Source organism: Chaetura pelagica, unplaced genomic scaffold, assembly GCF_000747805.2.
Source record: "Chaetura pelagica isolate M959 unplaced genomic scaffold, ChaPel_1.0 scaffold147, whole genome shotgun sequence".
Taxonomy (NCBI): domain Eukaryota; kingdom Metazoa; phylum Chordata; class Aves; order Apodiformes; family Apodidae; genus Chaetura; species Chaetura pelagica.
Window position 1 is genome coordinate 3064410 of NW_009954194.1, and position 22684 is coordinate 3087093.

General features: G+C 39.3%; 1 protein-coding gene across 1 annotated transcript in view; it reads left to right on the forward strand.

Annotated features, from left to right (window-relative positions):
* Positions 1 to 22194, forward strand: part of WDR1 (WD repeat domain 1) — a 34166-nt gene extending 11972 nt beyond the window's left edge. Inside the window, exons 2-15 of the mRNA XM_010003133.1 lie at positions 81 to 202; positions 4071 to 4161; positions 8797 to 8944; positions 10592 to 10772; positions 12598 to 12675; positions 13415 to 13495; positions 13614 to 13847; positions 14645 to 14732; positions 16007 to 16163; positions 16832 to 16919; positions 17917 to 18027; positions 18502 to 18675; positions 20081 to 20225; positions 20807 to 22194. Of these exons, the coding sequence (XP_010001435.1) occupies positions 81 to 202; positions 4071 to 4161; positions 8797 to 8944; positions 10592 to 10772; positions 12598 to 12675; positions 13415 to 13495; positions 13614 to 13847; positions 14645 to 14732; positions 16007 to 16163; positions 16832 to 16919; positions 17917 to 18027; positions 18502 to 18675; positions 20081 to 20225; positions 20807 to 20916 (1808 nt within the window). The 3' untranslated portion in view covers positions 20917 to 22194. The remainder of the gene's footprint in view (positions 1 to 80; positions 203 to 4070; positions 4162 to 8796; positions 8945 to 10591; positions 10773 to 12597; positions 12676 to 13414; positions 13496 to 13613; positions 13848 to 14644; positions 14733 to 16006; positions 16164 to 16831; positions 16920 to 17916; positions 18028 to 18501; positions 18676 to 20080; positions 20226 to 20806) is intronic.
* The last annotated feature ends 490 nt before the right edge of the window (positions 22195 to 22684 follow it).

Here is a 22684-nt window from a genome sequence, read left to right on the forward strand (position 1 = left end):
AGGGGCTACGTGGCTGGGTTTTTTAAATCCTTGGTTGTTTGTTATTTTATTTACACCCCCCCCCTCTCCTTTTTCCGCAGAAAAAGTGTTCGCCAGCCTCCCGCAGGTGGAACGCGGCGTTTCCAAGATTATCGGAGGCGATCCTAAAGGCAACAATTTTCTTTATACCAATGGAAAGTGTGTCGTCATCAGAAACATTGATGTAATGTATCCCCGCTTGCTTGAATTGTTTCGTAGTCTAGAGCTTTTGCTAAGTTTCCTTCTGTTCCCCACATCCTCTCCCGTAACAGCCGGGGCTGTGCTGCACGCACACCTACCTAGTCACTGCGATTGAGGTCACAGATCTGCGATCAGCACCGGGGAATAAGCAGGGGGGATGACTCAGGCTTAAAGCCATGGGCAGCCGCTGTGAAAACCGGTAGGAAATCTCAGTCAGATGTGTAGTTCTCACTCCCTTTCCCTAGGATTTATAGATGAGAGACTGATACATTCTGGTTGGCCCCGTTTATGAAGTTGACTGTTGCATTTCCCTATTAAATCATCTCTTCCTTATTTGCTCTGTTGGGCCTTTAGCTTGTTAGAGAAGCATGCAAAAACTTGCAAACACCTATTTTTGCATGCAGTATTCTCCAGCTTCTTTTTCTTTCCCTCTGCACTCCAGGAATCACAGCAGTTGCCAGCTGCCTGACTCGGTGGCAAGCTCTCTGCATGTTGACTTCCCAGCACTGGTCACAGGGAACTTTCCCCATCGATTAAATATTAGAATGCCCCAGTTAATGTTTTCAGTGGTGTGAATGACTGGGTTTGGGGTTTTTTTCTTCCCTGGGGATAACTAGAGAAATATTAAGCATGTTACCTAAATTATTTCTTTTCAAAGATGGCATCTCTTTGAGAAGAATTGAGGAAGCATTACATGTCTAGTTTATTGTTTTGCTACTTGTTTTCAAACAATACATTTTTTTCAAAGTAAGTGCTTGTTTAGAAAATCAAGTTCTCACCTAGGTTTACTTCCCTCTCTTACTGCATATTTGGCCTGCAGGGGGGCGGGTCACCTCTCTGGAATTTTTAGGTCTCTACAACAATGGATTTGTTTATGGCTACTTCTGTAAATCATCTCTGTAAGCTTAATTTTAATAAGCTGTTTTCCTGTTTTGTATCCTCACTTTCGCTGTATTCGGACATTTCTTCATTGTCAGGCAGTATCACAAGAATGCTACTAATAGTTATTTGCAAATTTCTATTTTGGTACCAAATTAAATTCATCCACCTAAAGACAGGAAGGAGCTTGCTCTCTGGTTTCAGTATCTGAGTATAATGTTGTTGTGTTTCTCTATTGCTATCAAGAAAAGTTCAATTTTCTGAAACCAGAAGCCCTCATTAAACACTGTAATGGCACACAGTCTGATGAGAGAAGAGAGAAAAGCCACTCTGCTTACGTTACAGTTTTTGCCCATTTAGGGATTATGGCCACCTCCCTTGCACTGTCATTAGTGCTCCTCTGACCCTATTTTGGGGGTTAAATTGGAAGAGAACAATTTGTTTTTATCTTCCTGAATCAGCTCACAGAAAATTTGCCCAGTGCAAATGTTAGTCCCAGTGTGAGCCAGAACATGAGAGTGTGTGGCATGGCCCTGAGTACAGGCGAGGTGGGGTTATGGGAATTCAAATTTAGACTGTTTAAACTCTCAAGGGAAGTTGAGAATAGTCATAAATAGTCATAAATTAATCTGGTTTATGGTGTGATTCGTGCTGATATGCAGAATTACCTACCTGGTAAAGAGAGTCAGCTACTGTTAATAATTGACAGGTGACATTCTGCAGACAACTATGTAATATATTGTAGAAGTGACAAAAACTGACCAAAGCTTGTAGTAAAGCTTTTGTGTTGCATAGTGTTGTGGTTTGTTCCTAACCCGAGGTGAAAGTGTGTCCACACTTAGCTGAGAGCCATGCCTTCTCTGAAGAATGTAAAAGCCTGTATAATAGCTTGCAACAAGCAAATTAAACACTGGAAGGTCAGTGTGTAATCCCTCCATGAGCAGTTTTCTAATGGGATGTTTGTGCTCTAATTTAAAGAAGTCATCAAAATGCAGTGATTCACCTGTCTTAAGTTCTGTGGTATTTGCTAATCAGTGGTGATGAACATAGCCTTCAGGGTTAATGCTTGATCTTTAACCATGATCTAGAGACTTACTTTAACAAGGAAGGCCTGGAACAGTGCTGGAAAAGCACTGTGAGTCAGTAAGACTAGTGATATTTGTAAGGTTTCATGCCTCATTAATAGTTTATCTTCATGAGTCTAAACCTACTTTGAAGCTTGCAACTCCCAACTGCTCACTTTCATATGTGGCTCTGGTTTCAGTGTGTGAAGTAAGCCACATAAGATCACTCTTGTTTAGTCTAGTGTTAGGTCCTGCATTTATCCCAGCTAATGATATAATCTTATCCTAAAACCTATTTAGAAGTGGGGGGTTTTTGGGTTTTGATATGAAATACATACAAGACTTTACAAGCAGAAATAATGTTATCAAATAAACAGCGTTTAAATAGGCAACTGTTAACTAATGGCCTGATTTCCTGAATCTATTTGCTGTATTTTAAATCTGGGAGTCAATCTTTCATTTAACCCCTTCGGTCAGTCTGTTAAGGCCAGTCTCTCATCTTCTTCCTGAGCTCTTGGAGATTCTTACTGTAAAATAGCAGATACTAATGTATGCCACTGCTAACAAAGTGGAGGGGGGGGGGCGCTGAGCTGTCTGAAATTGTAGGTGATGCAGCTATAGCATGGGCAAAACATCTTTGTTTAGGTAAGATCGAGTTGCACACAAAGTGGAGAGTGACATGTATGCTGTAAATGCAGACTTAAGTAGAGCTATAAGACGCTCAAGCTGTGTTAAAAAGAAAAACAACACAGAAGCAAAAAGGAGCTGATTGCATGAGTAAGCTGTATTCTGTCTCCTGAGATGTAACAGTACTGCTACAGCAAGAACTCCTGCAAGCAGGAGACTTTGTAACACAGAGCAGGTGTTTTCATTTTTCCTGATTGGATGGCTGAGTCATGCCATAACATCAGGTGGTTTTCTGGTTTGGATGAACACATTTGTAGTAATTACATCAGTTAAAATGGACTTTTGTTTTGACCATATGAGTTGAGGTTCTGGAGCCCAAAGATAGCTGGTAACTGGTAGAAAAAAAATTTCTAAAGGGGTAATGTAGTACTGCTGCTATTGTAGCATATGTACACTATATTTGGAAGATGTGGAGAATGGCTTTTTTTATACAGTTAATTTGAGAGCAGACTCTGCCTTGATGTCATTCTTTTTTGGTCTGTGTAGTGTAACAGTACTGATCTGCTGAGACACTGAGTCAGTTTTATTGTCCACCCTGAAGTGTCCGGAAGCATATTTTAGACTGAAGAGATAAAATCATGGTGGAGGGGCAGTGAATTTCTTGTAGAATTCCTATACGACTCTTAATACTATGGAAATTGTCTTTTTCTGTGCTAGTCTGCTAGCTTTTTAACCAGACTGATCCTTGCTGGTTGGAAGCCTTACACACCTCATTGGTTATGGAGGAATCTTGAACACATGATGATTGACCATGCACTATGGTTAACTGTATGCTTAATTTTCATACTCACCTATAGTAGAATTTTTGGATGTGTGTTGCAAAGCATAGCTCACATTTAATATTCTGCTCGGGTGACTGTCTTACCTGGGCCAGCCCCAGAAAAGAAAGCCCTGTGCTTGGCCTAATGTTTTGGAGAGTGCTTTTATACTTTTCGGTAGGTATTGGAGAGGAAAGGGTCACAGCAGTCCTGGCTGTTGGAGGAAATACTGTGTCAATTGTTATAAATCAGTAGGGTTTTTATAGTGGTACTGGACAACAGCGTCCTGCAGTGTGTACTGTGTTTCTCAGTTTTAGACAGTGGCTCAAATTAAGTTGGAAGGAAAGGTGTGAGAAAAGGAGCTTGAGGAGAAATTCTGAGTTTTGCCTTTGTGTCTGATATTACTTCTTTGAAAACCAAGAAATGCAACTTAAAAGTGTTGGGTTTTTTTCCTTTAAACTAGAATCCTGCAATTGCTGACATCTACACTGAGCATGCCCATCAGGTCGTAGTTGCCAAGTATGCTCCCAGTGGATTCTACATAGCATCTGGAGGTAAAGTATGGCTTGAATGCTGCACGAGATGTGAGGACAGAACTGTTAAAGTGCTTGATGTAAAAGTTGCTGTCAAAACGGAGTAGTAAAGCTTCCCATTTATATACCCAATGTGTGTAATGTAATGTGCTTCAATGAAATTACGCATACATGCATGAGGGAGGGATAGTTTCTTTAGTTGTTCCTCTAGCCTCTTTCTAAAGCAGTGAGTTTAGTGACATGCTTGATCGTCTTTAAGTTTATTACTTAAAAAGAACCTGGAAATGAATTTTAAATACTGTGAAGCATTAAAGAGAACAGATCTTAGCGTAATGAAAACTTGTGTATGTGCAGCAGAATGAAAAGTTATTTCTGAAGTACAGGACTATTGTTTTTGCTTGTTAATAAACTTTCATACTTTAGGGGCATGGAAGAGGTTCTAGGAGACTGTATACTCCTTTCTTTTCCCTCCCACTTTCTTCCTTACTGAACTTTGCAAGACTTGGCATGGTTTTTCTTACATTTGTTACCTGAACTAAAAAGATGTTATTTGATAAGTTAGCAGGGGACGAGGGTTATTTGCAGGTTCCATGTAATAGTGCATGTGAATCAGTAGAGAGAATAGGTAACAGGAATTTCTACAGCTTGAATTTCCTGGTTTGTTAGCAGAAATGGCTGCAGTTCTTGGTAACTTAAAAAGAACTAGACAAACCCTTTTTAATAGAAGCTTGCTTCAAATAACTTTTTTCAGGAGGGCTGCTGTACAGTTGAAGAATATTGATAAATGCTTCTATTTCTTCAAAGTATTTGCAGTTAACCTATGGATTTTGTTTTAATCTTCATGCCATTGTCTAATAGAAACACTTCAAAAGCAAGTAATGTGCCCAAATGCAGAAAAACTTTCTAAGTAAAGTATCTAGAAATAAAACATCCTGAATATAAGACCCTCAGAAAGGGAGTCCAGACTCATGCACAGGTCTTGGTAGAATGGGAATTTCTCTCTCAGCAATTCAAAGGGAACAGTATTTTTAAAAATCTAAAATGCTCTGTCCCTCTTGGCTTCTTGCATATCACAAAGCTGAATTATTTATGTATCTTTAGCCAGGATTTTCTTGGCTCAGTCTGGTGTGTGGACTCTGTCGATTTGAATACCTTCTCAAAACCTGTTTTACATTTTTACTGTACAAATTTGGTGTTCTGTGTTTGCACTGTACTCAGAATCTATTATGTTCTTGTATCCTTGTAGACTTTTCAGTCCTCTATAAAAGAATAGCAATACATACTTCTTTGGAGAAGTTTTTCATCATGATCGGCTTAAGGAAGGCCCTTCCTCCTAGGAGAATACTCAGTTGACTTTTTGCAGAAGTTGTCTGTCATACTGGAGTTTAAGCTGCAATTTTTTTCCTTTAAAAGCATCTTCTGTACGTCGTTTATAAATAGTTTATGATACTGCTGAGCATGGGGTCTGAAGATAGTATCAGGCTGTTTAAGCTGTTTCTAAGTATAACATGTAAGATTCATTTCTCTATATAAATCTGCATTAGCTGTGCAAGCTGCATTAATACTTCATGTGCTTGATGAGACAGACCTTTGGCAATATGCTTTGTGGCTTTTAGGGTAATTTCTCTTGCTGCAGTCATAACAGAGGTAGTAATGGGATATACCACAAAGTTAAAGCAATGTGTGTCTATCTATCAATAGATGGAGCAAACATTTAAAATCCTGCATCAATAACACATTCTTTATGTAAAATGAAGGATTCTGCATCTGTCCTTTTAGCAGAAGTGGAGAACATGAGTCCATTATCAGGACCCAAAAGTGCAGGGTTGCTGTAAATTTAAATTTAACTATAAAGATTCACAGGTAAATGGTGATCAGGACTTAAAAACATTCTGCTGATGTGAAATGTATATATTTTAGCATGTGGTTTATTCTAAAACAGGCTTTTGTGAAGGGTCCAATACACACAGTTTGCTGTGTGGGTTTCATTAGAGTTCTGTAAAACTGTGTGGAACAGTTCCTCTGGATACAATACTGCACCACAATAATTGCTCTGAATAGAAGCAAGCTCTGGGCCTGTGTAATACCAAGAAGATACAGTGACCAAAGAAGCTTTTGTTGTGTTCTTAAATTGTCATGAGCTGTTATGTTTGCTGTTTGTGACAGCACCATTTTTCAATATTTGCAATAATCCAGGTAGTGCAGGTATCCACAGGCAACATTGTGTGTGCATATTTCTGTATGGAGAAAGTGTAAAGCTGAGATGTGGATTTTAGTGTATCAGCCACTGTCAACCAGATTGCTCTCATATAGTAGATCCAGGGTAGCTTACTTCCCAATGAAGTGTAAGTTACCTTGTAGCTGCTGAGAAGGTGGGGGCAGGTTTGGGGTTTTTTTTGTGTAACATGGGTAGTTGACAGATACTGGCTGATAGCATATGGAGTCCTGCCCTCTTACTGGGCAATTTTTTCATGTGTCTGCAAAAGTTGTTTCTGTGTGTTGTATTTATTGCTGTGTGTCTTGAGCACAGACTTACACGCTAGTTGGGGCTGGAAGGGAGCTCTGGAGATCATCTAGTCCAACCCTACTCCTAGAGCAGGATCCCCTAGAGCAGATTACACAGGAACATATCCAGGTGGATTTTGAATGTCTCTAGGGATGGAGACTGACTCCAAAGCCTCCTTGGGAAGCCTGTTCCAGTGCTCTGTTACCCTCAAAGTAAAAAAGTGTTTTCTCATATTCAGGTTAAATCTCCTGTTTACTAGTTTGTGACCATTGCCCCTTGTTCTGTCACTGGATGTCACAGAGAAGAGTTTGACCCCATCCTCCTGACACTCACTTTTTATGTATCTTGTAACCATTGATGAGATCCCCTCTCAGCCTCCTTTAAGCTAAACAGACCCAGCTCCTTCAGCCTTTCCTCATATGGTGCTTCAGCTCTGTTGTGAGCCAATATTAGACTTATGTGGGGAAGAAAAGAACAGTTTCCCACAAGCTCCTTAATCATCTTAGTGGCCCTGTGCTGGACTGCCTCCAGTAGTTCCTTGTTCTTCAACTGGGAAGCCCAGAAGTGAACACTACCCCAGGCAAGGTCTCACTGGCACAGCAGAGGGGGAGTAGAACTTCCTGTGACCTGCTGGCCACTGACCCTCTTGGCTGTGAGGGCACATATTTGGCTCGTGGTCAGCAGGTTGTCCACAATGACTCACAGGTCTTTTTCCCCAGAGCTGCTTTCCAGCAGGTCAACCCCTAACCTGTCCTGGTGTATGGTGGTGTTCTTCCCCAGATGGAGTACTCTACACTTGCCCTTTTTGAACTTCATTAGGTTTCTCCCTGTCCAGGTCACAATGGATGGCAACACAGCCTTCTGTCATCCAGCACAGCCTGCTGGCGTGTCAGCCACACCACCCAGTTTTGGATGATAAGCAAACTTGCAATGATACACTTTATCCCTGCATCCAAGGCTTTGATTAATGCATTGAACAGGACTGGACTCAGTACTGACCCCTGGAGGACACCAGTAGTCACAGGCCTCCCGCTGGACTCGGCTCCACTAACGGCTCTCTGGGCTCTGTCCTTCAGCCAGTTCCCAATCTATCTCACTATTCAGGCTTCCAAACCACACTTCTCAAGTTTGGTTGTAAGGATGCCACGGGAGACAGTGGTGAAAGCCTTGCTGAAGTCGAGGAAGACCACATCAGCTGCCTTCCCCTCATCTATAAAAGGCTATCAGATTGGTCAAGCATGACTTCCTCTTGTTGAATCCATGCTAACTACTCCTGATAACCCTCCTCTCCCTAACATGTTTTGACATGACACTAAGAATAAACTATCCCAACACCTTCTAGGGATGGAGATAAGACTGAGTGACCTGTGGTTACCCAGGTCCTCCTTCTTGCCTTTTTCTAAAACTGGGGTGATGTTGACTTTCCTCCAGTCCTCAGGCACCTCTTCTGTTCTCCAGGAGGTGACCTAGCAATGACTTCTGCCAGCTCCCATGAGTTCTCTTAACCAGGGTTCATGGATCCTTAAGCCAGTCTGCTTTAACTGAACTTCTTTTTGCTGGACTTCCTCTGTGACCTTGGTGGTGTGGGACTCCTGAGGGTCATCCTTAGCAGTGAAGACAGAAGCAAAGAAGCCATTCAGTAACTCTGCCTTCTCTGTATCCTCTATCACTAGGGCATCAACTTCATTCAGCAGAGGGCCCACATTCCCTTTAGAATTCCTTTTTCCTCCAGTGTACTTGAAGAAACCTTTCTTGTTGTCCTTGACCTCCCTCACCAGGTATAATTTCTGAGGAGGCCTTAGCTTTCCTTGTTTCATCGCTACATACTTTGACAACGTTTTTGTGTTCTTCCCAAGTGGTCTGTCCTTTTTTCCATGTTCTATAAACTTCTTTCTTCCACTTGAGCTTTTTCAGTAGCTCCCTGCTCAACCATGCAGGTCTCCTGGAACCTTTATGTCTGGTTAAAAATGTAATTCAGTGAAATGGGTATAGTCTTCATGGTTTCTAAACCAAGTGATATGTAGTAATTGTAATAGGGTAAGATAATAGGTTGCTAGTAGAAGTGTTCAGTGTAGCTGAAAATCTGTATCCTGGCAGAGGGCTGAGTCATGCTGGAACAACAATAGTTATATTCTATTTTATTATGGCAGATGTCTCTGGAAAGCTGAGAATCTGGGATACTACACAGAAGGAACACCTACTGAAGTATGAGTATCAGCCATTTGCTGGAAAAATAAAGGACCTTGCCTGGACTGAAGACAGCAAGAGAATTGCTGTTGTTGGAGAAGGAAGGGAAAAGTGAGTAATATCTTTGCGTGTGTGCATATACATGCACACACATACTTTAAACCTTTGTATTCTAACAAAGCAGGTTCTTTGCAGAAAGCTTTTAATTCTTCAAGGGAAGAAAATTATTACTTGTTCCCTGTTTAGATTTCAGGTTGTGCTGTTCTGCAGCAGTCTTCTTTATGCAGTGTTTGACAGCTGTAAAATTACTTGGAAAATACAGTTCTCTTAGAGTTCAGTTAAAAAAAAATTGTGTGGGTCTTGGTCTTGTTTTCTGAGAGGTGGGCATTACATTCAATGAGAACTGTTCAGTGTGCCTTTTGATGGAATTTATTTTTTTCTCTAATTCTGAAAGAGTATGAAGGAAAACAACAAGATAGTTCTGCCTGTGCTTTCATCCTCCCAAAGGAAGACACAATTGAATAAGAGTAAAAATAATACAGAAAATAATATATCTAAATTTTCTCCTTTGGCAACATGCCCATATTTTTAGGCCCTATGGTAATTTTAAAAAAATCACGACCTATTGTCCTTGTCTCACTAAATGAAGTGCCCGTTGCTGTTGGGTTTGTGTCCTTTCTTTAATATCTAAAGACTGTCATACAACCATAGAATGGCTTGAGTTGGAAGGGACCTCAAAGATCACCTAGTTCCAACCCACCTGCCATGGGCAGGGACACCTCCCACTAGAACAGTTACTCAAAGCCCCATCCAACCTGGCCTTGAACACTTCCAGGGAGGCGGCATCCACAGTTTTCTTGGGCAGCCTCTTCAGTGTCTCACCTCCCTCACAGTAAAGAATTTCTTTCTAATATCTAATCTAAATCTGTCCTCTTTCAGTTTAAAACTGTCCAGACCTGGTAGTTTTATGCCTAAAGGACTGAAAAACAGTGTGGTCTTGACTCCATGCGCTGTTATTTAATCACTATTACATACTGTGTCCAGGTATTTGAAAGAGATTCTTTTTCCTTCATTGCTCCCTGCACTCCCACCTGTCCCTGGGTAGACACTATGTAAACTTGCTCTCCTGCTTCAAAAAGTCTGCCAGTTTCCCATTAGGTGGGTGTACTCTCAGCCTAGAATTGTGCTGAAATGATTCTGTAGAACCTGTTTCTAATAGTGATGCTCTGGCAAATTAATGCCACTGTATTGATTATAATGATTTTTTTTAAAGTGATCTAAGTAAGAAAGGCCAATACTGTAATAACTCTTATTGCTTAAACCTTTAAGTAATAATAGTTGTAAAAGTGATGATACCCACTCTAGGCTGAATAAGCAGATAACTGATGGAGTGCCAGTTATCCTAGCTTTCTGCATTGTGTGTTGTGATGAGGCAGATGGAATAATTTACTGCTTTCTTTTTATAAATCATCAGACTTACTTAAGAACATCTTTTGGATGTCTGAATTTTTAGAGGCTTTATACATAAAAGTTGCTTGTCTCTCCCCTTCAGAAAACATCTCCTATTGAAGATTAGATTCACTCTCCAGCAAGATCTCATACAGCCTTCAGGGAACTGTGATGCACTTGCATGACATTAACAAGATGACCTAATTTCTTTTCTTTCAGTGCACTTAAATCTGCTGTTTGCGGTTGCTCAAGGAGTTAATCTACATGTAACTTGCGTGAATTGTAGTTATTGTGTGCTTTTCTGACTAGGTTTGGAGCAGTGTTCCTGTGGGATAGTGGCTCTTCTGTTGGTGAGATTACTGGGCACAACAAAGTGATCAATAGTGTGGACATTAAACAAACAAGACCATATCGTCTAGCAACGGGCAGTGATGACAACTGTGCTGCTTTCTTTGAGGGACCTCCATTCAAGTTCAAGTTTACAATAAGTGTGAGTTTAAGTTTTGATGTGGCTCTGTTAAATTGTGCAGCAAATTAACTAAAATCTTTCCAACAAGTATGCAGTTTTTGTCACAACTAGCTGTTCTAACAAGAGTTCTTAGCTCCCTCTTTTGGCACATAGTTGATGTAAAGTGGCTGTCTTAAACCTGTGTATAAATTGAAGGCTTGTCTCAGGCCTGGAAAACTGAAATAAATAGTTGGTTGAGAGGCAAACTGGAAGTACTTTTTCTGATGTTGAGTTTGTGGTTTTGTTTTGTGGTGTGTTTTTGTCTCCAACCTCTTCCATAGATTAAGAAGTGATATGTTTTATTGACCCTATTTGTCCTTTCTGAGTTCTGCTTCCCAGTGCAGATATGAGTAGAATTTCTTAGTATTATTCAAGGTGCTTGATCCAAGAAATGTAAGAGTGCTCAAATCTGTAACCCCAGGGCAACGTAGAAAGGGAGATTTGTAGATGTTTGAGAAAGTAGCTGATCTTTATAATGAAGAATTGGGTGTATAACTTCTGTGGTCAGTTTTCTATTTCTACATCCCTTTTCATTTTTTGTTTCTTCTGCTAGTTAAAATCTCTTTATGTAAATGAAGTAAAGCCTCTTTATGTAAATGAAGTAAACCACATTTAAACCTTCGTTGTTACTTGGGGCCAAAGAAAAAAAAAACCAAAAGCTTCTGCAGTTGTTTTTGGTGGCAGAAGACATGTCTTTGCCGCTAAACTGTTGCAGAGATACTGAACGTTATTGCAGTAGTAAATTAAAATAGTTTAGTTCTTACTTTTAAAAACACCGTAGTAGGCCTTTTATTTTCTTAAGCATTTGCCTTGAGTAGTCTTCATATACTGACTTTAGTAAGGATTCCATTGCAGGTCTAGAAAAGGAATTGTTTTGAGCTCTGCAATCCAATGAAATGATGTAGTTGCCTAATATATTTTTGAACTTAAGTTGATACTTGCATTTTGCTAAGCTGGTTCTTTTGGAACTCTGAATTGCTTACCACTGCTGCTTAGACTGGTATGTGATGCAGTCTTCCTTTTAAAGAGTTGATATGTGGGATTCTGGTACAGGCTGTTACATGGTTTAGATTAGAGATTGAGGTATCATCAGGAAAAAAAACCAAAACTATAGTTAGAGGAAGTAGGTTAGAACCTGCCTTTCATAATACTAAAAATAGTCTCCCAAATATCTCTACATGGGAGCTTTGACCTCATTGTGGTGCTTCCCTATTTAACGTGTGTTTTCTAGTTAGCATGGTTTGAATAGTCTCCTACTTGTAAATAGTCTATTTGGGGAGCATACATCAGTCTTGCCTAGTTACTTCACAGAGCTACCACTAGTGCAATCTCCCAGAAATGGAATTCCAGTAAAATAATAATTTATGCTTCATGCCTGTGTTTTTTTGCAATAAGAAGGATAAAGCACTCTCCTGTGTGTAAAATTTGCTCAATGAAGCAAGAGTCAAAGTCTGGAGGATATTGCAGAAGAACTCTGTGACCAGAGGGGAGGAATCCCATGTTTGCATCTAGGCTGCAGCTGAGGGTTTCTTCATACCTATCCGTGAAAGAGGGTATTCATTCATCTGGTGTTGTGCTAAATTGTTTGAACTGCTTCAGTATTGATGTCACAGCTTCTTCCCTGAACTGTTCTTTATCCCCATGATCCTCTTCAGACTAGACTGGCACTGCAGCAATTCTTTACAGCAGGTATCTCCCGCACTCCTAATTTAGGGCTACCATGTAAGATGATTTCATTGTTAATGGATTATCATCTGTGTAAAAAGATCTGTTCTTAGTTTGTGTACTGATTCTTTTTCTCCTACAGGACCATACACGGTTTGTGAACTGTGTGAGGTTTTCTCCTGATGGGAACAGACTTGCTACAGCTAGTGCAGATGGCCAGGTAATAAAACAAGGATGTCTTTTTGTAGTGATTTTAGCACGTGAAAATTTTCTTGTGCATTTTGGCAATAGGATTAGTATTGTAAAATCCATGCTGCTTCTCTTTTTCTTCCAAGACATGCTTTAAACTTCTGTCTTTCTGCGAAGCTGTAACAACTGACATCAGCCAGACTATTCCCAGTCAGCTTTCTTCCCTAATCCATCTCTCTAGCATATTGCTTCCCTTATGGGTTATTTTGTCAGGAACATATTAGACTTTTGGAATATATATGTCTTTGTTACAATCCTGAGGAGCCTGACTGAAATACCGAGTTCCTAGATAGCAGTTTGCCTTCATGTAGACTCCCTACGGAAAAGGGCAGGTTTAACAATGATGCTGTTACCATAGGTAGCTTCTCCTTCTAAGAGGGCTGATTCACATGAATGCAGTTCTAAGCAGCTGCCATCACAGCAGGAGTAAAAAAATGTAACATCTTCCAGAGTTTCAAATGTCATGATCCAATGTACTGAGTGGCTTATTGTGATTATTTACAATTGCCTTCTCATTTGTTTAGTCTTAAGTATTGAAAGCAAGAGTACTTCTACCCCTCTTCAAAAATCTTGTGTTTGGTAAACCTTGTGCTGTGTAATAGAAGTATCATCTGTGCAGCACAAGTAACAGTGTTTCAATTCTTGGGTTGTTGTTTTTTTTTCTGTTCCCGCTTTTCCCTTTAAGTTGTATCTCTATGTGCTCTCTTAAGATTTTTGTCTACGATGGGAAAACTGGAGAGAAAGTGTGTGCTCTTGGTGGAGGCAAAGCTCATGATGGAGGTATTTATGCTGTAAGTATCACTTCATTTGTACAAATGGCCTGTAGTCCTTCATTACCAAGTTCATGGACTGTGAAGTATTGCAAAAATAAATGCATTTGCTATATTGTGCTGACATGTATTTTTGCAGATTAGTTGGAGTCCTGACAGTAGTCAGTTGCTTTCTGCGTCTGGAGATAAAACTGCTAAAATCTGGGATGTTGGTGCTAATTCTATTGTCAGTACTTTTAACATGGGATCAAACGTGTTGGATCAGCAGCTGGGTTGTTTGTGGCAGAAAGACCACTTGCTGACTATCTCCCTGTCTGGATATATCAATTATTTGGACAAGAACAATCCAAATAAGCCTCTACGTGTCATAAAGGTAAGTTAAGCTTTTGTTGTTGTCCCAGTTTCTGCAATAAATGGTTCAGTGGTTAAAGTTTTCTAGATGGAATAATAAGAGTTTTGTTTGCAGTGCCAAACAAGCAGTGTGTGACTGAGTCTTGCAAGTCACATGAATCAAGAAAATGTTATATGTGTGATCCTGTTCTTACTGCAAATACAGAGACTGATTTTGTTTTCCATTAAGGTTATCAACTTATCTTTCATACCAGCTTTTAAGCATTCTTGAGATAAGAAAAGAAATAGATTAAAAAACTACCAGTGATGCCTTGTTCAACAAGAGCTAGTGTTGTGAACAAGGTGATTGGGTTTACTGCGCAATTGATCTTTAATTTGAGGAATTAAAGAGTTTACTGGCAGAGCACTCTCATGGGAACTTACTTTTTTTTTTTATATGAACTAGAAACAGATGTCCCAGATTCTTGCTGTTGCTTCTATAATTCTGGCAGTTGGCATGGGTACCTGAAGGTATTTAGTCCTCTTCCCTGAATCATAAAGTGCAAAACTTTGTTATTGAGAAAGCCATGAAAGTATTCTGGCCCAGCAGACTAATAATTCATGGTGCCTATTCTTTCTCTTCAAGGAGAAGTACATGGAAATAGCAATGCTGCAACAGTTATGAGTGTACCATTAATTACTGATTTCTGTTCTAGGTCACTTTTAGTGCTTGTGAACAAAATTATCCAAATAACCCATATTTTTTCTCAAGTTTGATTTATGTATGCATTAAGATGAAAAATTGCCCATCAATAATTATTATTTATTTCCCATTCACAGGGTCATAGTAAATCGATTCAGTGTCTTACAGTGCATAAAAATGGTGGAAAATGCTATATTTACTCTGGAAGTAATGATGGTCATATTAATATCCTTTGAATAATGGTGGTATTTGTTCTAGACTTACAGGCTGAGAGAGCTCATTAGGAGGAAGTAAAAAAAGAAGCTTCACCAAAGACAGAAACTTAGGCTGTTGGACACAAGCGAATGTTTATGTCTGAAGAAGTTTGTTTTGCTTTCCTCTGACTTGCCTATTTCAATGGTTGGCTTTAAACTTGCCTGCTAAATATGAGCCACTTCCTAATTTCCAATTGGCACTGCTTTGTGGTACATAGTATGGAGGAGCAAGAAAATACATTAAATCAGCCTCTTGTAACTTGCCACATTTTCTGTCATACAGGCGAAATATATATTGTTGTCTCTTGCTGGTACATGCAATAGGTAGATAGATCTTAGCATGTGCTGCAAGTCCTGTATCTTGTTTAGATGTTTAGGACAAGAAAGATAGACTTGTTGATTTGTCTCTGACTCGTTAACATGCATTTCTCTTTACAGTTGTTTTCCCAACTAGTATTAGATTGTGCTTTTGTAGTTCTGTGACAGACTGATTGTGTTCTTTAGTTGGTACCCCAAGTGTCATAAGGCTTCCTCACTACTGAAGAGAACTTCTTTTGAGACTCTATTTCAGTCCTTTTGGTTTCTGGAGCAAAACACTGGGAATGTAGCCTGGTTTCCAAAGGGCATTTTAAAGAGTGAGACTGGGATCTGTTCAGCTAGAAGACTGTTGGCTTTTCTTCAGCATTCTGAAGCTTATAAATAAAACTAAAGTCCTTCATCCTGTGTGCTGTGATGCATTAAAATGGCATAAAGTTGACATAAAGCATTATAAATACAGGTCCTATTTCTTTGCAGAGCTGTAGCATAGTGTTAATAGTTCAACTGATGTTAGTATAACATAAGAGAAAGCGAATGTTGTGGAACTTTTAACTATAATTCTTTAAAAAGTATTTCCTGTTCTCAAAACTAATGGTGGTTGTTCCATTATTTGCTACTGTTTGTGGTTGGTCATTTAGCTCATTACAGAACATCAGAGCTTCATTTAATAAATGTTTTATAAGTGTGGTTAGTTGAATCTGGTACAGGTTGCCCAGGGAATTTCTAAAGTCTCCATCCCTAGAGAGAATCAAAACTCAACAGAATGGGCAGCTTGTTGTAGCTGACACTGATTTGAGCAGTGGGTTGGACTAAACAATTTCAAGAGGTCCCTTCTAACTTTAGGTATTCTGACAACTATGTAGCTTTTAATGATGCCGTATCTGACTGCACTAGTATCTTCAAATGTTCCTTAATTCTATTATGTACATTATTGGGATTCTGAAACTGGAGAGAATGATGGCTTTTCTGGGAAAGGCCATACAAACCAGGTTTCTAGAATGGCAGTGGATGAAATGGATCAACTGGTCACCTGCAGTATGGATGATACTGTGCGCTACACCAACCTTAGCAAGAGAGACTACAGGTTAGTTCAAATGTTACCTTTTATTGCAGCCCTAATTGATTTACAGCAAGAGTTTTGTTGATTTATATGGTGAAGAATTTTGTGCTGCAGTTCAGGTTTTAAGTTACCATGGAAACTGTAGAGATTATTGCTGTACCAACCTTGCTGGTTTTCTGACAAGAAAAGGCATCCTGGACTTCTCAGTTTGTCTCATCCCTTCCACAGGTTAGATGGAGATTTGCCTTGTATCAGGTGTCTTACCTAGGGGATTATAGGAAGGGTGTCTGTTTTATGACACATAAAGACCCAGGAATGTTGGTAATAAATGTGGTTAGGAGGGGTGGGACACAGCTATTTCTTCATGGGAACAACAACTGAAGCAAAAAAACATCAAGGAATCCTGTTAAGACCACTTAGTTAAGTACAAAAATAAGACTCTAGTAACACTGACATTCACTTCCAGTGTCTACGGCCTGATCTAGATACTAATGCTTTAAGCAGTAAACAGAAGGAATCTTTGCAGATTATTAAAAAATAATAGAATAATAGAATCAAAATAATACATTATGTATCCTCTTGATCATTAGTTGAATGGTTATTTGGCTAGGTAATTTTAAATAATTGTAGGCATGGAATAATTTTTCTGCTTTGCCCTTCCTGCTTCTCTGCCTTGGCACACCTTTTTCCAGTGGCCAGGATGCTGTGAAAATGGATGTTCAACCAAAATGTCTAGCAGTGGGTCCTGGTGGTTATGCTGTAGTTCTATGCATTGGACAAGTAAGTATTAAGTTGTGGATAATCAACACAATTGCTCTGTTAATAATTCCATGTGTGGTAACATGCTGGTGTCTGACAAACCTATTTAGTGTGGGATCACCTTGCACATCTGCAGAATTTTCTAATAAGAGGTATGGAGAACATAATGAAGCAGGATGCTTGAGAGGCTTGTTTTGCATCCTGCACCAACTTGACGGTCTCCTGTGTAGATGTAAATTTCACAGTCTCTTGTATGGATGCATCTGAATTTGTTATTGATAAAGCTTTGTGCTGGAATACCAGTCTGAATCATGCTCTTGCCTGGTCCATTCAGTAACCCAGTTTTAGGGAAAGGACTTCTTCTAATTTGTTGCCACTAGCCCAGCTAACCAATTAACTGATGCTGTTGTACAGCATAGGTAACTCTAGTTTGCTTGCCAGTAGAATTTGAATCATGCAAAACCAGAGCAATTGCACCAGGGCTACCTTGTATCAAAGCACACTTCTAATGATTTATACCTTCTGTGTGGGTGCTGCTGGTTTTATGCTTGAGACTTTCAATGCTGTTGTCCAAACCTGTTTTCTGTGTAATTCAAGCTGCATATAGAATTGAATGCAAATAGCTCTTTAACATTGCAATATTAACTTGCTGCTAACTTGGTCCTGCCTCCCTTCCTTTAACAGTGAACCAGGAAGGGAGTAAGCTTTGCTAAAAATGCTGTTTAGCCCATGTTTCTTTCATGTTCAAACCAAATGAGGCAAAGCCAAAGGCAGTAGAGCATGCCTTGCACCACCTAATTTAAAGAACATAAGTACTTGAGTACATCAGATAAGTTAATTACCACATGTAGGCATTTCTTTCTTTTCTCTTTTGTTACCTTTTTAGGGATGCAACTGTTCCTCTGAAATCAGAATATAGTGAACTTCAGAGCAATCAAAGTGGATTTACATTTGTGACTTTGTTTTCTATTAGGCACTTGAAAGAAAAGGGTCTTAGTTTCTGGTTTTCTGCTTACAGATTGTTTTGATGAAAGATAAGGAGAAATGTTTTGCAATTGATGACCTTGGCTATGAGCCAGAAGCTGTAGCCATTCACCCCGGAGGAGGAACAGCAGCAGTGGGAGGAGCGGTAAGGTTGCACTTCCTAAAACTGTGCTACTTGGAACTACTGCAACTAGTAACAAGTGTTTAGTGACAGTAGGTGTGTTGAGAAGTAGTGGGTGGCAGCTTGTAACAGCAGCAGTATTCTAACAAGTAAACTGCAAAACTGTTGTTCATGGGCTTTCATTCCTCAGGTTCTCCCACCATCGTTATTAGTTCATTTTATTTATCTTGTGTTAGCTTCTTTTCAAATTATCCAATTGTTTTTACCTAGTGTGTACCTAAAGTAGGCAAATTCTAGAAATCAGGTCTATATTCTACACTGTTTTCAGCATAAATGACAAGTTCGTAAACTCAGTTTAAGCACTACCTACTCACTACACTCAGTGTAAGCACTACCAGATAGAACTGATGCAAAAAGTTCCAGAAAATCAGTAAGCCTAACTTTTTGTATTTTAAAGTGATTTTTGTACCTTCCCTCTTCTTCACTATTACTTCTCAGGATGGGAATGTCCATTTGTATTCAATCCAAGGAACCTCTTTGAAAAATGACAATAAGTCTTTGGAAGCTAAAGGTCCAGTTACTGACCTGGCATATTCTCACAATGGTGCCTTTCTTGCAGTCTGTGATGCAAACAAAGTTGTCACTGTCTTCAGTGTCACTGATGGCTATGCGGTAAGAATTGTTGTATCAGGACCTTTCCATGTTTAAAAACAAATTGATTGGTATCCCATGTCTAAATCTGTTGTAAAATATAGTGCAGCTGGTGAGACTTGTTACATCATGGATGTATATTTGGTGGTTTTGTATCTGTTTATCTGGTATTTTGTGTTAGTGTTGCTTTTCACTGCAGTCTGTGTGAAGCCTTCAGATTGTAAAAATAGGTGAGGAAAGGTGAAGTATAGGTTTCTTACTGGGAAAATACTCAAACCTATCTAATAACAAACACACAGTATAATGGGTGAGGGGCTGGATATCCACAGACTAGCAGTAGGTAAATATAAAAGATAACAAAGAATGCATGTTCTTTATTTGAGTCAGCTGAATCACTGGTGTGAGGTGGTTTAAAAGGAAGAAAGGTGAATAGGATACATGCGTGCCTGTTAGAGAATTTGTGTGTATTTTTGTAAAATGGACAAGAAGGCAAGCTCAGTGTGATAAGAATCCTGCAGTACAATAACATTTAATGAAGAAAATAAAGCAGACTTGGCAAAAGAACTTTGACTGTGCCACATGGTTCCATGGTAAGAACTAAGCAATGAAAGGGATACATTAGGGCAGGGAATACTGCTTTATTCTTTAACCTAGTGTCTTCTAAGCAAGAACCAAAAAATGGGCAGTTTGTTTTTCAGCTGAGCAGTGGATATGTGTATCAGCCTGTAAAGTCATTAAGCTTCGACTTAAACCACACTGAAGTAAAAAATGGAGCATGGCATTCCACAAAAATATTTCCTTTTTAAAGTAAAAATTGAAAAAAAAATTGCTTCCAGAAACTTCTGTGGTGTTGTTTTAAAAGCATCTAAGCAAGAAGTGACTTTCCGAGTCTTCTCAGTGGTGTCCAGTGACACAAAGGATGATGGTCACAAGCTGATACACAGGAGATTTAACCTAAATGTGAGAAAAACCTTCTTTATGCTGAGGATAACAGAGCTCTGGAACAGGCTGCCTGGGAGCTTGTGGAGTCTCCATCCCTGGAGCCATTTAAAACCTGCCTGGATGTGTTCCTGTGTGATCTGCTCTAGGGTCCAGGAGGGTTGGACTAGATCTCCAGAGCTCCCTTCCAGCCCAGATCATTCTGTGATTCTGTGACTTGTTGCATGTGCACTTCACAGATCCAGCTTTATAGAAAAAATTCTTGATGGGTTTTTAAAAAAATAGGTTTGTTTTTTATTGGCCTGATGAGTATTTAAATAAATAGCATTAAATTAAGCTACTGCTTGGTTTAGGTCATTCCTCTGCACCTGATATTTACAATGTCTGAAGTCTTGTACCTTATTATGCTGCTACACATTAAAAGCCAGTCATTTCCTGAAGTAATGTAAACTAGTGAAGTAACACTGTATGTCTGACCTCCAAATAGGAACACAACGTCTTTTATGGACACCATGCAAAAGTTGTTTGTATTGCCTGGTCACCAGACAACGAACATTTTGCTTCTGGGGGCATGGACATGATGGTATATGTATGGACTGTAAGTGATCCCGAGACCAGAGTTAAGATACCAGGTGTGTTTCCTTTTAAGTATTTACTTTTCCTAGTAGTTCTTCAGCCTGGAAACAGGCTCTTCTCAGTAGTTCCCAGCATCAGAACGGGGGGCAATGGGCACAAGTTGGAACACAGAAAGTTCCATTTAAATGTGAGGAAAAACTTACTTACAGTGAGGGAGACAGAGCCCTGGAACAGGCTGCCCAGAGAGGCTGTGAAGTCTCCATCTCTGGAGATTTCAAAACCCACCTGGATACAGTCCTGTGTAAAGTGCTCTAGGTGGTCCTACTTCAGTGGGAGAGTTAGACTGGATGATCCTTGGAGGTCCTTTCCAACTCCAGCAATTCTGTGATTCTTGAAATCTAACACAGTACCTGTTTTTTAGACCTAATGGTAAGCAGGATTTTAATGTTCTCAAACTGATTTAGCCTTTATGTTAATCTCTAACTACAATGGCTATAACTCTTCTGTGATTTTGTGGTCACTTAAAATACACTAGTAGTATTTAATGTGGCTGAAAATCACATTTGGAATATGTGTTGAAGTTATTTTGTGAGCCCAGCCTTCTGATTCTTCCCTGTTATTTCACACTGCCATACAGATGCTCACAGGCTACATCACGTAAGCAGCTTGGCGTGGTTGGATGAACATACTCTGGTGACAACATCCCACGATGCTTCTGTCAAAGAGTGGTCTATCTCCTACAATTGAAATAAGCCCTCTCTTTGGAAGGACCTAATCAGGGACTAGAACTACTGCAGTGGAACATAGCATTTCTCTTTAAAGAATCTGTATTGGCCTCTGGGTCTGCTATCATATCCTCATATCTTTACAGGGTGTTCATATCTGTAATTAAATGTACTTTGAAAGCTTTAGCCAGTAACAGTTTGCACATGAAAAGCACTTAAATTATGTCTGGAGCTTAACCTTTGTGCTGAACATTCCAGAGGCAACAGCTGAGCAAGTTGGTGTGAAAGATTCAGGTGTGAAAGATTCAAACTCAAATCAGTTGTTCTTTTCTAACCAAGAAACACGAGACTGTACAGCATGAGAGTAATACTTCTCATTTTTTCTAATTACAGAACATTTCTGTACTAACGGTCATAGTAAGAGTATTTAGTTGTGATCTGAAACCAATCAAGCTGTGTGCAGCTACTGTATATTGCTTTGCTTCTCTGTACTGCACCAAACTGTTGCCTCAGATTTTATCCTCCAGATAACAAAATGGGGTACACACATAATAAACTTTTTATGTATTTCATGTCAAAGCTTTGTGGTTTATTTTAAGGTGGAAGTGTGGGATTTTGATGTACTTTCTGTCGTGGGTATAATGTTTACAAATAATCATTGTGGCAACTTCTTGCTTCAGAAACACATTTGTTATTTTCATTAATTGAAAATGTCTGGTCATTTCAATGTCAAAAAATCATTCTGTTTCAAAGTTTAAAGGTATTTTCTGTTTGAAGGAGGGGAAGCATGTTATTGTTTAAAAAAATGCAGTACTTCTACCACCTTTTTGAAAATACAGAAATTAAAGTGAAGTGTTGTTATGACTTGAAGTGATTTTTGAGAAGATAGTGTTTGCTGAGTAAGTTTTATGCCTTTGCATGTGCAGAACAGTTGCACAGAAATTGGTACCTAATGTAAACAGATCATGATCATGTGTTCAGTTCCCTTCTCATACTCCACAGCACATTTAAGTGATTTGAAGCTAGCAGTCCCAACAAGGGTGGAGGACACTGATGCAAAGTACAAGGAAGATTTGCTACCATCTCTAGTGGCCAAAAGAAGTTTTCTGTCCAAGACTTTGGAAGTCTTTTTAAAAAAAAAACAAACAACAAACATTTCTCTGCTAAGTCTTCACCACTACTGCCCCTCCTGTGCTCTTTGGTTTTTATTAAGCTTTCTGTGTGGACTTCTGTGTTGTTTTTTTACCAATCATATTCCTAATGGCACTAATACAGCAAATAAAATGCTTTTGCTGCTTCTCATACTGTGGACTGTTGCTCAATTGCTGAAAAAAATCTGCCTGTCAAAAATTACTTTGTGAAAAATCTTTTTAAAAGGAAGAGTTTTCTTTTGAGGAGTGGTAATCAAGCTAAAGTATGTTACAACAGTGTACATAGATTTTTATCAAAGAAGCAGAATATTTTACGTGAAGATTTGAGCTTATGGCATCTCTCCATTTGCAATGTTGATGTCTGTTTACTAACAATGCAAGAACAAGAGAAGTTTTGGGAAAGGGCATGTTTGAAATTAGGCATAAGATCCAAATTAACAAGATTTCTCAATGTCTAGCCCCGAAAACTTGTTCTGCTATTGTGCCAGTTCCTGTGCAATTCATCCATTGTTCCCAGAATCTGGTCTGGAAGAGTTGCTATTGAATCTGCTCAATGGGTTCCTGTTGTAGTTGAATCCCTGCCACAAATAATGATAAAGGGGGAGGGGGAGTGGCAAAGTTCTGTAGATGGCTGTGGAC